The sequence below is a fragment of the Corvus kubaryi genome, unplaced genomic scaffold, assembly GCF_017639235.1.
Source record: "Corvus kubaryi isolate FWS band 111438036 unplaced genomic scaffold, C.kubaryi_AGA036_p1.0 135, whole genome shotgun sequence".
Lineage (NCBI taxonomy): Eukaryota > Metazoa > Chordata > Aves > Passeriformes > Corvidae > Corvus > Corvus kubaryi.
The window spans coordinates 5,060,836-5,073,991 of record NW_024580669.1 but is presented as its reverse complement, the minus strand read 5'-3'; the positions used below and the strand labels follow the sequence as shown (position 1 = coordinate 5,073,991).

The following is a 13,156-nucleotide window of genomic DNA, read 5'->3' as shown; positions in this document are numbered from 1 at the left end:
CTCTAAATGGAATTCAGCAGCGCTGCCTGTGTGCACACCAGCAGTTCAGCCCCATCACTAATTAAAGTTAAAATTCAAATACATAATTTCCATAATTCTAAAATACTAAATTTTTTGTTGCAAATTACTGATATCATAAATTCTTACATTTTTTTAACTGATTCCTTCAAACTCTTTCTCCTTTCAGGTAACCTTTTCGACACCACAACAGACCATCTGATAGATGCAAACCCAGATTTTTCAGTTTGAATTTCACATCCCGCATCAGTGTTATTAGCAGATAGAAACATCCTCTCCTTTGAGTAATGTTCCCGCAAGCTCAGCACGAGAACTTCAGTGCACCACAAGACATGGGCATCCGTACGGTTTTTCTTACAAGTCTATGTTGTTTCCACACATTTTCCATGTAACCTCAAGTAATGAAACCACCAGATCGCTTCACTGCTCTTCATCTTAATTAAGGATGATTTCCCTCCGCATCCAATGCGTTACCGAATTAGCGGGTATCCACTCTGAGGTCATTCTCTTGCCTATGTTTCTCCTCCTTGACTGTATTTTTCCACATGATTGTATGCTTGCCAGCAGTGTTTCATCTTAAACCATGCAGAAGTGGTGACTTCCTGTCTCCAGGGACCAGGGTGGCCTCTCTCTCCACCATGAACTGTGGGGGCTTGATGAACATCCGATGGTGAAGCTCTTTGCTTCTGCAAACCCACTTTTCCTTTCCTGGCTGCTGTGGTACCAATGACCAGTCGCACACAGCTCTGATTAAAAAGTCCTTGCTGGATTTAGGAGGAAACAAAGCAGGATTTCTCTCAGCAGTTTCCTAGTTATAGCGAGGAGAAGCTAGTCCGCAAACAATTTACCTTATGTGGCCCTAGTGGAATGGCTCTTGAGCGTATTTGTAGTGCAGATTGCTGGAGGTGGTCATTTTCCTCTCACTGTAGCCCCCAGCTTGTTCTGCCACCTCAATCTCAAAATGTATTAATTTTCTAATATCCAGGAAGAGGGTCTGCTCACTGTGATTTTTCAACCACTGTCCTTGGCAACAATACTCACCTATTTAAAAAAAAAAAGTCACCTTTCAACTGGCACTGTATTGATATCTCAGCAGTTAAGACTAGTGAATCAATCGAGAAATTGCACTACCCTCTTAGACACTGAAAGGGTCAGTCCTTTCAGGTCAGGGCTAAGGTAAAACTGTGTGCAGCCCTCCCTGAAAACCTTCACTTCTGCACCTTTCATCAGCACTAAATTCACTTTAAAAATGTTGCGAAGAAATCTTGAAGGTCTTACCTGCAACACCTATCGATCACCAGGCAGTTTGAGCACGTTTCCTGCAATTCAAGGGAGAGCTTGCTAGAGCCTTTGCCATTGTGTTTCCTTTCCTTGTGTGTACCTTATCTTAGGTACTTTTTTTTTTTTTTTTGGAAACTATTTGGCCTTTGAGTGTCTCAACAGAAGTGCTATTACAGAGTGGGATGGTTTTCAAAATACTCAACACCTCTTTTTTTAACAATCCTAAAGCCTGTTTCTCAGGTGTCACGGAATACCCACAAATAACACTGAAGCCAACATGAACGGTTTTTTCTCTTGGCGCCTGAGAAACCAGGCTCCCAGCCCTTTCCTACCCACCTTCCATGGACTTTTAGGAATGACCATGATCTCTCTGAAACTGTGGAATAGATTGAATGTGCACTGCAAACCTTAAATTTTAAGTCTTTCCTTCCTTCATGGCTTGGAGTTGCCTGCATTGGGCAGGGGGCACCGGTCCGTTGTGTTGTAACCCTTCAGCAATGAAATCTGCATTTTGTAAATTTGGAAGATTGCGTTTGTGTTTACTTACTGTGACTACTGTTCAGACTTTCTTCGGAAATCTTTTTATAGGGTTTATTAGAGAGAAGAAAAAAAAATCATTCCATATTTAGGTAAAAATGTCTCAATCTTCTGTATATATGTTTTATTAATATGTAAATATTTAGATATTTTTAAATTACTATGTTCTTAATAAAGCGACAAGGGACTAGTTGTGAAATGGTGTATAACATTGTGTCGTGTTACCGATCTCTGGGAAATCCTCTTTGTCAGTTCAGAAAAGAAAACCTACAATAAATAACTTTAATTGCATGTGCGTTCCTGTGTTCTGTGCTGGATTCCCGTATTTTAGAGGAATTACCTTGCAACCAGTGGGCTACACATAGGAAAGCCCTAAAGTTACCACCACAATACTATTTTTCCAGCTGGCTCAGCCAGAAACCACACTGCCTTGCCAATCACAACAACATCTATATCCAATCGCGTAATAACTCTTGAGTATTAAGTACTGATATGCTTGAAGTCTAATTTTAATTGAATTAGGTGCCTTTATAATCTGCACTTAAAAGGTTAAGCTCTGCTTCTATGGAAACAACACACAGGAAGGACAAACCAATACTCATAGTTTGGAGTAGCTGCAAAGAAATATGCTTGGTAATTCATTATCACACCCTCATCAAATGTGCAGCCTTAGAAGATACTTCCTGTAAAAACATGTTCCTGGTAATCTTCCATCAATTCCAAGGAGCCAGTGAAGTGAAGTGAAGCAGCGGCTCACCACACCTTCTTGGCTTTATACAAGGAGCACTATGGAGACACTGCTGGTAAAAAGTCCCAACAAGAGCTTCCTTCACATTTCAGTGGCTGCCCGGACCAGCTGAAGCCTGGTGCACATCCTGCATCCGTGTGGCATGACAGGGGCCAGTGCAGGCCCTCCCCTCTGGGTTGTGCTGAGAGAGCATCTTGGTCACAGATTGCAAAATGGTTTAGGTTAGAAGGGATGTTTAAAATGGGCAGGGACATCTTGCACAAGATGAGGTTGGCCAAAGCCCTGTCCAAACTGGTCTTGAACACTTCCAGGGATGGAGCATCCACAGCTTCTCTGGGCAACCTGTTACAGAGCCTCACCAACCTCATTGTAAATATTTTTTTCTTAATATCTAATGTAAATCTACCCTCTTTTAGTTTAAAACCGTTGCCCCTTGTCCTGTCCCTACAGCCTCTAGTAAAAAGTCCTCTTTGTCTTTCTTACAAGCCCCCTTTAAGTACTGAAAAGCTGCTCTAAGGTCTCCTTTTCTCTGGGCTGAGCCCTGCCAGCTCCCTCAGCTGCTCCTCAGACTTGTGCTCCAGACCCTTCCCCAGCTCAGTTGTCCTTCTCTGGACACCCTCCAGCACCTCAATGTCTTTGCTGTAGTGGAGAGCTCAGAAGTGTCACCAGGACTCAAGGTGTGGCCTCACCAGTGCCAAGTTCAGGGGGACAATCACTGCCCTGGTCCTGCTGGTCACACTATTGCTGATGCAGGCCAGGATGTTAAAGCGTGGCTTTGTTTGGCTTGGGTTTTTTTAAACAGGAAGCAGGTTAATACACTGTTGCTTGTAACATTTAAGTGGAGCACCTTAAATTGTGTTTAAGGTGCAATTATGAGCAAGAAATGTTCCTGTGTGCTGCGATCTGCAAGGCACTAAATCTCATCTGTGCTGCAGAGCCACCAGCACGTGCTGCTGCCAGGCTGCAGGGTGACCTGTTGGAACAGCTTTGGGATGGAGCAGGTGACACAGCCAGCACCCAGACCTGAGCTCCAGCCACGCTCATGCTTCCTTGCTGGCCCATTCTGCCAGTGCATCCCTCTGTCCTATGTACAGGACACTGGAGATTAATACTTTGGGTGAAAAAAATCCTTCTGAAGCTGAAGAGGGGAAAGGATATCCTCCTGGTAACATGAAAGGAAACTAGAGCCTGGGCTTTATAAAAAATGCATTAATTGCGAGACAAGAAGAAAGTCATCTCAAGTGCCTGTGACATGTTGGTTTAGAAACAGCTGGGTGAGTCTTTCAGGGGAAACACGTTCTGTCACATCAGAGTGGTTTGGGGATGGGTGGTCCTGATGCAGCCACCCCTCCTCTAGAGAAACCTTCTCCCCAAAAAGCCTACCCTCTGCTGAGGCCTCGCTCGGAAGCGCATCTCTGCTGGGGAAGGGAGGGGGCACAGTCCTAGGGAAAAACACCCATGGGGCCACATCCTCCTAGAGAAACTTATGCAGCCAGTGTTTTGCAAGACTTTTCAAAAATAACCCCCTTGTGCATGTTTTCCCCCAAATCTAAAGCAGCAAGATGCCTTGTAGGAGGTGCTGAGATATCTCTTCTCCCTCCACTGGCTCTCCCACTGCTTGAGCATCCCCACAGCTGGGCTGGGGTGAGCACCTTCACCCCTTCCCACCACACTGTCATCACAGAGAGGCACGAGAGGGGTTTGTACAAGTAGGTCAGGTATGATTTCTCATCCGCCGACTGCTAATAAAAGCCGCCGATGTGAAACGTATAACATTATGTGTATAAATAATTTAGCTCCAGTGTGTAAACATCAATTCTGGGTTTTAAAAAAGACTGAAATAATTTCATCCGCTTTTTCTCCACCCTCCATGCATATGTCGTTATGCCCAGCTGCTAACAGGGGCAGAAAATAGCTAATAGTGGGGGAATTTGGAAATGGGGGGAGCATACCCCTTGTGTTTCAGCACTGGCTCCTTCCTCCACCCAGGTCCTCACAGGTGTAGAGGAATCCAACATAACTTCATGTTAAAGTGTTCACAACACCACAGTTGCCCCTGAAGCTACCAACCAGCATGGGGTGAAGGGCTTCATCCAGCTCTGCACAGCAAGAGCCGTCACAGGTGGGAGAACCATGGTGGCCCATGGGTCCTGCTGGAGCCCAGCCACAGGGGAGCTTGGGGTGGCAACCATCACCATTGCCAGGGATGTCTCCTGGTCGTGTCCATCACCAGCACACTCACGAGAAATGTCTTTTTCAGGTGATGCCTGGACAGGTTGGGGTGGATGGAAAAAGCCAGCCCACATAGTTCTGCCATCCACTGACCCTCAGGTGGCCTGGAGGACCTTTCCTGCCCCAGGATGGTTCAGCAAATTATATGGACTGCATGTGCACTCCAGCAAAGGAAATCAGTCCAGGAGACTTTAAAAAAACCTCACTGGCAGCAATGCTCCCACACCACAGGATCCCTGCTCCGCTTTTGCCCCACGCCCAGCACTGCCCTGGAGACATCAGGTGAAATGGGTGTGGGCTGGGGAGGGATGAGGGGGACATTTGCGTGTCAGGACAGCGTGAGCCCGTGCCAGCTCCACAACGAGTCACCGGGAAGTTAGCGGGGATGGATCTGGACTGGAACCAGCATGTGGCTATTGCCATTACCGCAGCTTAGAGAAAGCAAAGATTAATGTAATCATTTAATCCCAAGAGATTTCAGGATTCACCGACTGTATCTCATGTCTCCATTCATCACGGCACAGGGGATGTGTGTAAACTGCTCTGGTCTTAGCTGGGCCTCTGCTCCCTCCTGATTTCCCTTTCCCTGAGCTCCTGCACAGGCACTCAGAGCCCAGCTCTCCCTGCTGCTGCATCCCTGCCTCCTGACACAGCTGTGGTGGGCCCTGCCTCACTTTTTGGCTGGTAAGAATGCTGACATCATCCACCCTTTGTTTTCTTGACTTTTTCTGGTGATGGCTCAGACCTCAAAGCTGAACCTCCACCTCCTTGGCCTGATGCTGGCAGCACCAGTGGGATATCTGCTTCCTGCATCTCCATGTGCCCTGGACTGATGCTGTGAGGAGAGCCAAGACTGGGCTGGACACCCTGCAGAGAATGGGGTTTGCCTCAGGGTTAGAAGCCACCTTTGCCTGCATAAAATTTGCACAACCACCACAGCATCAGTGACACCCAATGACTCGCTGTGGATTTGTCCTTCCTGTCCCTCTGGTCCCGGGTACCACATGTGATCTGACACCATGTAGTCCCATCCTGCTTGGAGGTCCTGCTGCCCTCACTCCTTCCCCGGGGACTAAAACACAGACAGAGGCTCCTGAGCAGCCCATGGCCACCCTGAAAAACCAGGTGCTGCTGCCAGCCCCCAAGGAATGGCAGTGGATGTGCTGCATCTCACAGAGATGGAGTCAAGGGTGCTGCTGCAAGACCTCCATCTCCTGGATCCTCTGCTTGTCAGGGCATCGTGTTCCCAGTTTCATCACCTGGACAGCATAGAGTGCCAAACCCCAGTGCATTAACACAGATGTTACATTTAACATGCGTTACAAATGAGGTCCCACGTGGCTCCTTTGCTGCCTTTCACTGAGCATGATGCAACATCCCCCACCTCTCATTTAAAGTCCTTTTGGGGAGGCCTTGGAGCATTGGAGATTTCTGCCTTATGCAGGCCCCCAGCATCCACCCCAGTGGGACGGTGTCCCTGGGGATTGCCGTGACTCAGATGCCAGACCTTGCACTTGGCCTTGTTGAACCTCGTGAGGACCCACTCCTCAAGCCTGTGCAAGTCCCTCTGGATGGCTTCCCTTCCCTCCAGCACATCAGCTGCACCACTCAGCCTGGTGTCATCTGCAAACCTGCTGAGGGTGCTCTAGAAACCACTATCTGTGTTGCTGATGACAATATTAAATGATTTTGGTACGAGTCCTTAAGGAACACCACCCTTTACTGGTTTCCATGTGGACATGAAATGTTTGACCGAACCCTTTGGAAATGGCCATCCAGCCAATTCCTTTTCCACCTATAAGAGCCCCTCCATCAAATTCATATCTCTCCATCTAGAGGCCAAAGTGATGGGGAATGACTATATCAAAAGCCTCACGGAAGCCCTGAATGCTGTGGTTTGTAGGTCATACAGCATCTAACGCCATTTGAAGAGTAATCAGGTGGAAGCCTGTCTCACCCAGATTTTATCCCTGTCACAGAGTCAGGGATAAAATCCATTGTAGCCCCTCCATGCTGGGTCTGGGGTGCTGCGGGGCAGAGACTGCTTCTCCTGACCTGGCAAATCAGGTGCTGTAGATGCACACGGGATGCTGGCACAGCAACACTCCCAAGAGGCTCTGACCCAGCAAAATCCAACCTTGGCACGCAGAGCCAGGGCTCAGGGGCTCCATGTCCGGGCGTGCAAACCCTCTCTGCTTCGTGCTGCAGGTTTCAGTCGTTGAAACCGTGAAGCAGAACACTGCTGGGCCGACCTTGAGCAGCTCTCCCATCTTCTCCGTCCTCCGAGGAGGAGGGGGGGTGGAGGGGGGTGAACCCACCCACCCCACGCACAAACCACTTTGCTTTGGTGGGCCACGGACCCCTCTGTGAGTGCCAAGGTTAATGCACAGCGGAGGTGCCCTCCCAGAGAGGGTTCGCTGCTGAACCCCAGATCTCTTCCTCCAGAAACAAATTGCTCTTCAACTATTGCCATCTTGTGGCGCCTGTGACCCGTTACTTGTTCCTTTTATCTGCTAATGGTGTTGGTGAGAATCAGCAGTGTACACAGGCAATTTTAAAATGAAATGTAAATTAATCAGAAATGCCTACGGAGGAGCCATTAGCATAAATCCAATCAAAGGGCTTTGTTTAACTTGTTAAAAATGACTAAATATTTAGTGAATGTGGGTGGGTGAGGTGATTCTTGCTCACACTAGGGAAGTTTTAGAAGCAAAACTAATGCTGATATTTTAAATGGCTGAACTTAAAAGCAATTTTCTACCCCGAACTCTGCCTCCTCAGTCTATAACTCACTGGAATATCGTCCCCTGTTCAATATCACCTCTAAAATATTATGACAGAACATGCTGAGTTGGAAGGGACCCACAAGGATGATCAAGTCGTACTCCTGGCCCTGCACAGGACACCCCAAGAGTCACACCTTCTGCCTGAGGGCATTGTCCAAATGCTTCTTGAACTCTGTCAGGCTCAGTGCTGTGATCACTGCCCTGGGGAGCTGTTCCAGCGCCCAACCACCCTGTGGGTGAAAAATCTTTTTCTAATATCCAACCTAAACCTCCCCTGACAGAACTTCAGGCCATTCCCTCAGGTCCTGTAACTGGGCACTAGACAGATCAGCGTCTGCCCCTCCTCTTCCCCTCATGAGGATGTTGAAGACCACAATGAGGTCTCTCCTCAGTCTCCTCCAGGCTGAACAAACCAAGTGACTTCAGCCACTCCTCATAAGGCTTCCTCCTCCAGACCCTTCACCATTCTTGTGGCACTCCTTTGCACACTCTCTAATAGCTTAGTATCTTTCTCATATTGTGGTGCCCAAAACTGCACACAGTATTTGCTTCTAGGAGCAGTCAACTCACTCAAGGAGGTATTTGGACTCTTGTGAGCATTGCAGGCATCTCCTGGCAGTGGGAATTCCCTTGGAGCAAATCCTCCCCATCCCAGTCATGCCAACGGTGCCCCCCCGGGTGGGATGCTGAGGGTGCAATGCAAGATGGCATCACCAGCAGTGCCAGATCACCCTGACCACCTGTGCTGTGCACCACAAAGATCACCCTGGGGATGGTAGACTCAACAGCAAGGAGGTATTTTTTACAATGAGAGTGATGAAACACTAGAAGAGGTTGCCCAGAGAGGTGGTACATGCCCCATCCCTGGAAATATTCAAGGTCAGGTTTATTGGGGCTCTGAACAACCTGATTTAGTTGAAGATGTCCCTGTTCATGGTAGGGGGATTGGAACCAGGTGACGTCTAAAGGCTCCTTCCAAAACAAACCATTCTGCGATTCTATGAATGAGAAACATTCCAGTGCCTATAGGTTTTGTCCAAACTGGTAAGAATGGGAAGGGTTCACTGCTCTGTCCCCAGTGTGATCTGCTGAGTGTCAGAAGGTGCACGTGAAGCCAATGTTTGGTGGCAGTTTCAGTGGCACAAGTGGACGTGCCACAGCTCCTTGTATTCCTCTGCTGCAGTCCACCCATCCTGCCTCCACTCCTCATGCTCCCACATTCACAGCAGCTTTTGCAGAGCCACCCTGAACAAACCAGCCCTAAAGTGGAGAAACTCCTTTTTATGGAGCCCACATCTATTCCCTGACTCATCAGTCACATATCTACACTCTAGATATATGGATAGTGCTAAGAATATTGGTCATAGCAAGGTGTGGCTCTGCAGCTTGGATTAAATCAAAAACTGAGTTAAAAACAACGCTCAGACTTGGCTCTGATGTGACTCCTTGGGCTCCACAGGCATCACTCAAGCTGGCATCAGACAGGGCTTGGGGCAATGCTTTGCATTTGGGAAGAGCAGCTATTTCCTGCTGCTTTGCTCTCTGGAATGGAGTTGCATCGGGCGAGTGTTAATTGCCTTTCTGAAAATCAAAGCAGCCGGCACGGGGGCTCTTTGCTGGTCTTTGCTTCCCCCAGGCGCTGCCCATCAGCCGCTTTGCCTTCCCGTCTGCACAGGGGAGTACTTCACCTGGAGGGATGTCTCTCCCCAGGGATCCCCAGGCCGCTCCCAGCATTTGCCCCTTTCCACAGCCTTATCCCGTTGTCCAAGCGTGAGGTCCTGCAAAGGCACAAATCCTGGGAAAACACACTCAAAACTGGCTGCAGGGAGGGAAGGAGGAGCAGTGGAATGCAGGGAATGGGAAAGAAATGGAGAAATTGAAAGAATTAATGTGTGATTGTTGCTCTCCCTGAGTGTTTTGGTGTTTTTTTTCTTTTAAATGCTGGGGAAAAAAGCCCTTTAGGAAAGCACCTAAAGCACCGTTACAGCACTTCCCCCTACTGCCAGGTGCACCTGCTGAGTGCAGGGTTGCATTTGGGGGTACGGAGATGTGTGGAACCCTGACAGCCTCCTCCATCCACCCCCCACATCCCAGCCAGTCCCACCAGAGGGGTCTCACCTCCTGGCAGCTTTAAGGATCCATCATTCCAGTGAAACAGCCTTTGCATCTCTTGGTGCATGTAAATCAGGGGCTTTCCAGGAGTTTCTTGAGGGAGCCACTGCCTGTGCCAGCAATCCTTACTCTCTCTACTAGCTGGACTGGGTGCAGGAGAGATGTTTCAGTGCCTCCTCTGCTGTGAGACTGTTATGGCAACACACTCACATCCAACCCTTCAAGGAGATCAAACCACCCAACCCCTGCTTAGGGGCTTGGGTTTGGTTTAGTTTTACTTTTCCAACGGGGAAAACACACCATTGCACAGTGGTTATTCCTGAGGAGATGAGAGGTGGCATTGGGCACACCTGATCTCTTCCAGGGCACCTCACCTGCAGCCATGAGAGCGCTTTGCTGATGTTACACCTGTTTCCCATATAAACCACTTTTCCCCATTTGCTCAAGTTTTAAGTGCCTGGTTGGCACAATTCCTGGTGGGATTCAGCTCTGTTTTGACAGACAACAGCTCGGGCGCATTTAGTGGATCCTAATTACATATTCATCTAATGGATACTGCTGGGGCAGGAGAAGGAGAAGGGGCAGGCACAGACCTAGAGGACTGGCTGCATGTCACCCTAGGGAGGGAATAGGGAAACTGGGAGCAACAGTGTCCCTCACTCCCATGGCCCTGGTTTCCAGCAGGCAGAACAGGCAGGTTTGCAGAGGTCATTTTGCTCCTTGGAACAGCCGCCTGTTTTCCCTGGGAGCTGTTTGTTTCTCTGCTTGTGCATCCAACCAGCTTCAGTTCAGCATCAACAAGTGCCTGACATCACAAAAAACTGTGGATACCCCATCCCTGGAAGTGTTCAAGGCCAGGTTGGCTGTGAGCAACCTGAAATATTGAAAGCTGTCCCTGTCTTTGCTGGGGGGATGAACTTTTAAGGTCCTTTCCAACTCAAACCAGTCTGTGATTCTACAACTGTATGGTTTAAACAGCACATTCACCCTCTGCTGTGCTTTGGCAGCAGGACATTTCCCCCATGGATCCACCTAAACCCCCACCCATCAGTACCAACCCCCCCAGCTACTGCATAGGGCTGGCAGCAGCGTAAAGCAGGAAAATCCTGGATGGAGAATAAGACAGAAGACTCCTTGCCAGAGAAATTATCCGAAGCAGGTGGTTCCAGCTCGGAGGAACTCAATTTATATTCCCAAATGACATGCCGGGAGCTGCTCACAGCTCCATCAACAAGCACAGCACAGGCGAGGCAGATGTTTTGGCGAGTGCCAGCAGCTGGAATAGGATTGCTGGCTCAGCTCGGCTGCACCCATCACTCCAGACAGCAATTTGGGAAGTCAGTATTCGGGGCTCATCCCAAGGGAGCCTGTATCGGGCGGCTGCAGGTCTGGCTGGCGGGATCACACGGCTTGTTCTGAAACAAAGCAAGGTAGCAGAGTGTGGAGCTGGGCAGGAGGAGAGGCTCCTGGATTATTTATAGGCTCCAGCCTTGGGAAAAATCTTGGCACAGAAAAGCACAGGCTGTGCTTGGGGCCAAAGTCCATGGTGGTGATGACGGGGTTGTGCCCCCGCCATCCACACTGCAGGAGCAGCTCTGCCCAGGGCATGTCCCTGCCAAAGGAAGCAAATATTTGGGGATGTCCAGGCTCAGTGTGGTGGGATGTGGCTTAGGGACACGAAGCCCTGCAAAGGGAGAAGGACACAAGGAGCATTCTAGTGGGCAATGCAAGGCACGAGGCTTGTCCCCAAAGCAGACATTGCCAGCACAGGTGAACTTCCAGGTCTGGAGAGGGAAGAAGGTGGTTCCCACAAAGGCTGGGCACTGGCACTGAGGGGAGTGTGGCAGAAGCTGCTGCATCACCAAGCCCCGTGTGATTGTTTCATTTTCCATGTGGTGGCTAGTAACAAAGAGCAGCTGCACCCCCAGGCTTGCAGAAGAAAGGGGTCGATGAAATGCTCCCCAGGTGTGACACAGTGAGGATGTGACATGAAATGTTCCCCAGGTGTGACACAGTGAGGATGTGACAGGCCGAGAGAGCAAAGGCAGGGTGGGAATACCAAATCAAGTGCAGTTTTGGAGAGACATAGGTAAATCCATGGGGGTTCAGCAGAAGCCACCCCTAATGCTACAAGAGGCCATGGGAGAGCACACAGGCACATCTCAGCCACAAAATGCCACCTACCCAAACTGCCCACAAGGCTTCCCAGAGCCAGGCACACTTCCACCTGAGGTACAGCTCAGCCTCCCCACCCTGGGGACAGCCCTCACCACCCCAACCCGGGGCTGGTGGCTGTTTGTACAAGTCATGTAGATGCCTGGACAAATAAACGAGTAGAAACTGCAAAGTGGACTTTCCCTTGGGGCTTGTGGGGTGGCCAAGTGCAGGAGCAAAGTATGAAACACTGCAAAAGGGATGAGGAAGAGACAGATGTTGTGAGGGTGCCTCTTCAGAAGAAGGGTTATAGCACAGTGGTGTTTAACTTCTGCTGCAAAAGCAGCCCGTGGCCTCTGGCTGGGCACACAGCAAGGGAAAAAGGACCAAAACCCCAGCAGCAGCTGTGTGCACACCACCTTCCCCATCTCACATCAAAAATCAATGGAAAATGGGGTCCAGGTGAGTCTAGTCAGACCCCATTGATCACTCATAGGCAGCATCACCCTGTTTGACTGGTACACGGTGGAGGTTGGTAAGGGGCTGGTGCTGGAGCATCACCCAGGAGCAGAGCACCAGGATCCCTGCCCGTGGGTGCTCCCTCCACGGAGGATGCACACCTGGATGCATGTTGAGCTTTTGATGGGATACCCTTCCTTCTCAGACCAGGGTAAGAGAGCAGAGGAGGCTGCTGTTCTGCTAAGTTCTTTATTTCATAGTCTCATAGCTTTCTTGAAGGCAGAGTTCAAGGGGGTTACATGATAAAGCAAAGCAGCAACAGCAACAGCAGGCAGAAAACAGCTTCTTCTTCTAATTCTAGCTTTTTCTAATTACTTTTTTCTTACAGAAGTGTGGATTATATTTGCTAACTGACCAATAAGATTAACACACGATTCTAGTTTTTCTTAACCTATCCTGGTCTAATTCTAACAGTTGTAAGTCTTACACAAGTGTTACATAGCTATTACACAGATTTGTGTATACAGTTTCTATCAGCTCTTATTGTTTATGTGAACACTCCATCTAAAAAATGTGAACAGTATAATTCTATCTATACTTGGTATAAAGTAAAGAATTCTGTGAAAAGGTAACACTGCTGCAGGAAGAACTGTGTTTAAAGTCTCTGCTACAGCTTTTTAATGTTTAAGGCACTTAGCATATATTTCTCCTAAAAGTTAAAAATCTATATTTCTCTTTCACTTTGGTGTGACTTCATGTATCTCAGCTTGTCCAAAGGTTTTAATTTAACCCCTCTGCTTTGGCTTTCCTCTGGGCTGAGTCCAGAGAA

At 48.8% G+C, this 13,156-nt stretch overlaps 1 protein-coding gene across 4 annotated transcripts in view; it reads left to right on the top strand.

The window, feature by feature from the left end:
• BEND7 (BEN domain containing 7) overlaps nt 1–2,127 on the top strand; it is a 46,512-nt gene extending 44,385 nt beyond the window's left edge. For all 4 annotated transcript variants that reach the window (XM_042053161.1, XM_042053108.1, XM_042053144.1 and 1 more), the window contains one exon: nt 188–2,127. Coding sequence is in view for 2 of the 4 variants with exons in the window: in XM_042053144.1 (XP_041909078.1) it covers nt 188–249 (62 nt within the window). In the remaining 2 variants the exon portion in view is untranslated. The remainder of the gene's footprint in view (nt 1–187) is intronic.
• The last annotated feature ends 11,029 nt before the right edge of the window (nt 2,128–13,156 follow it).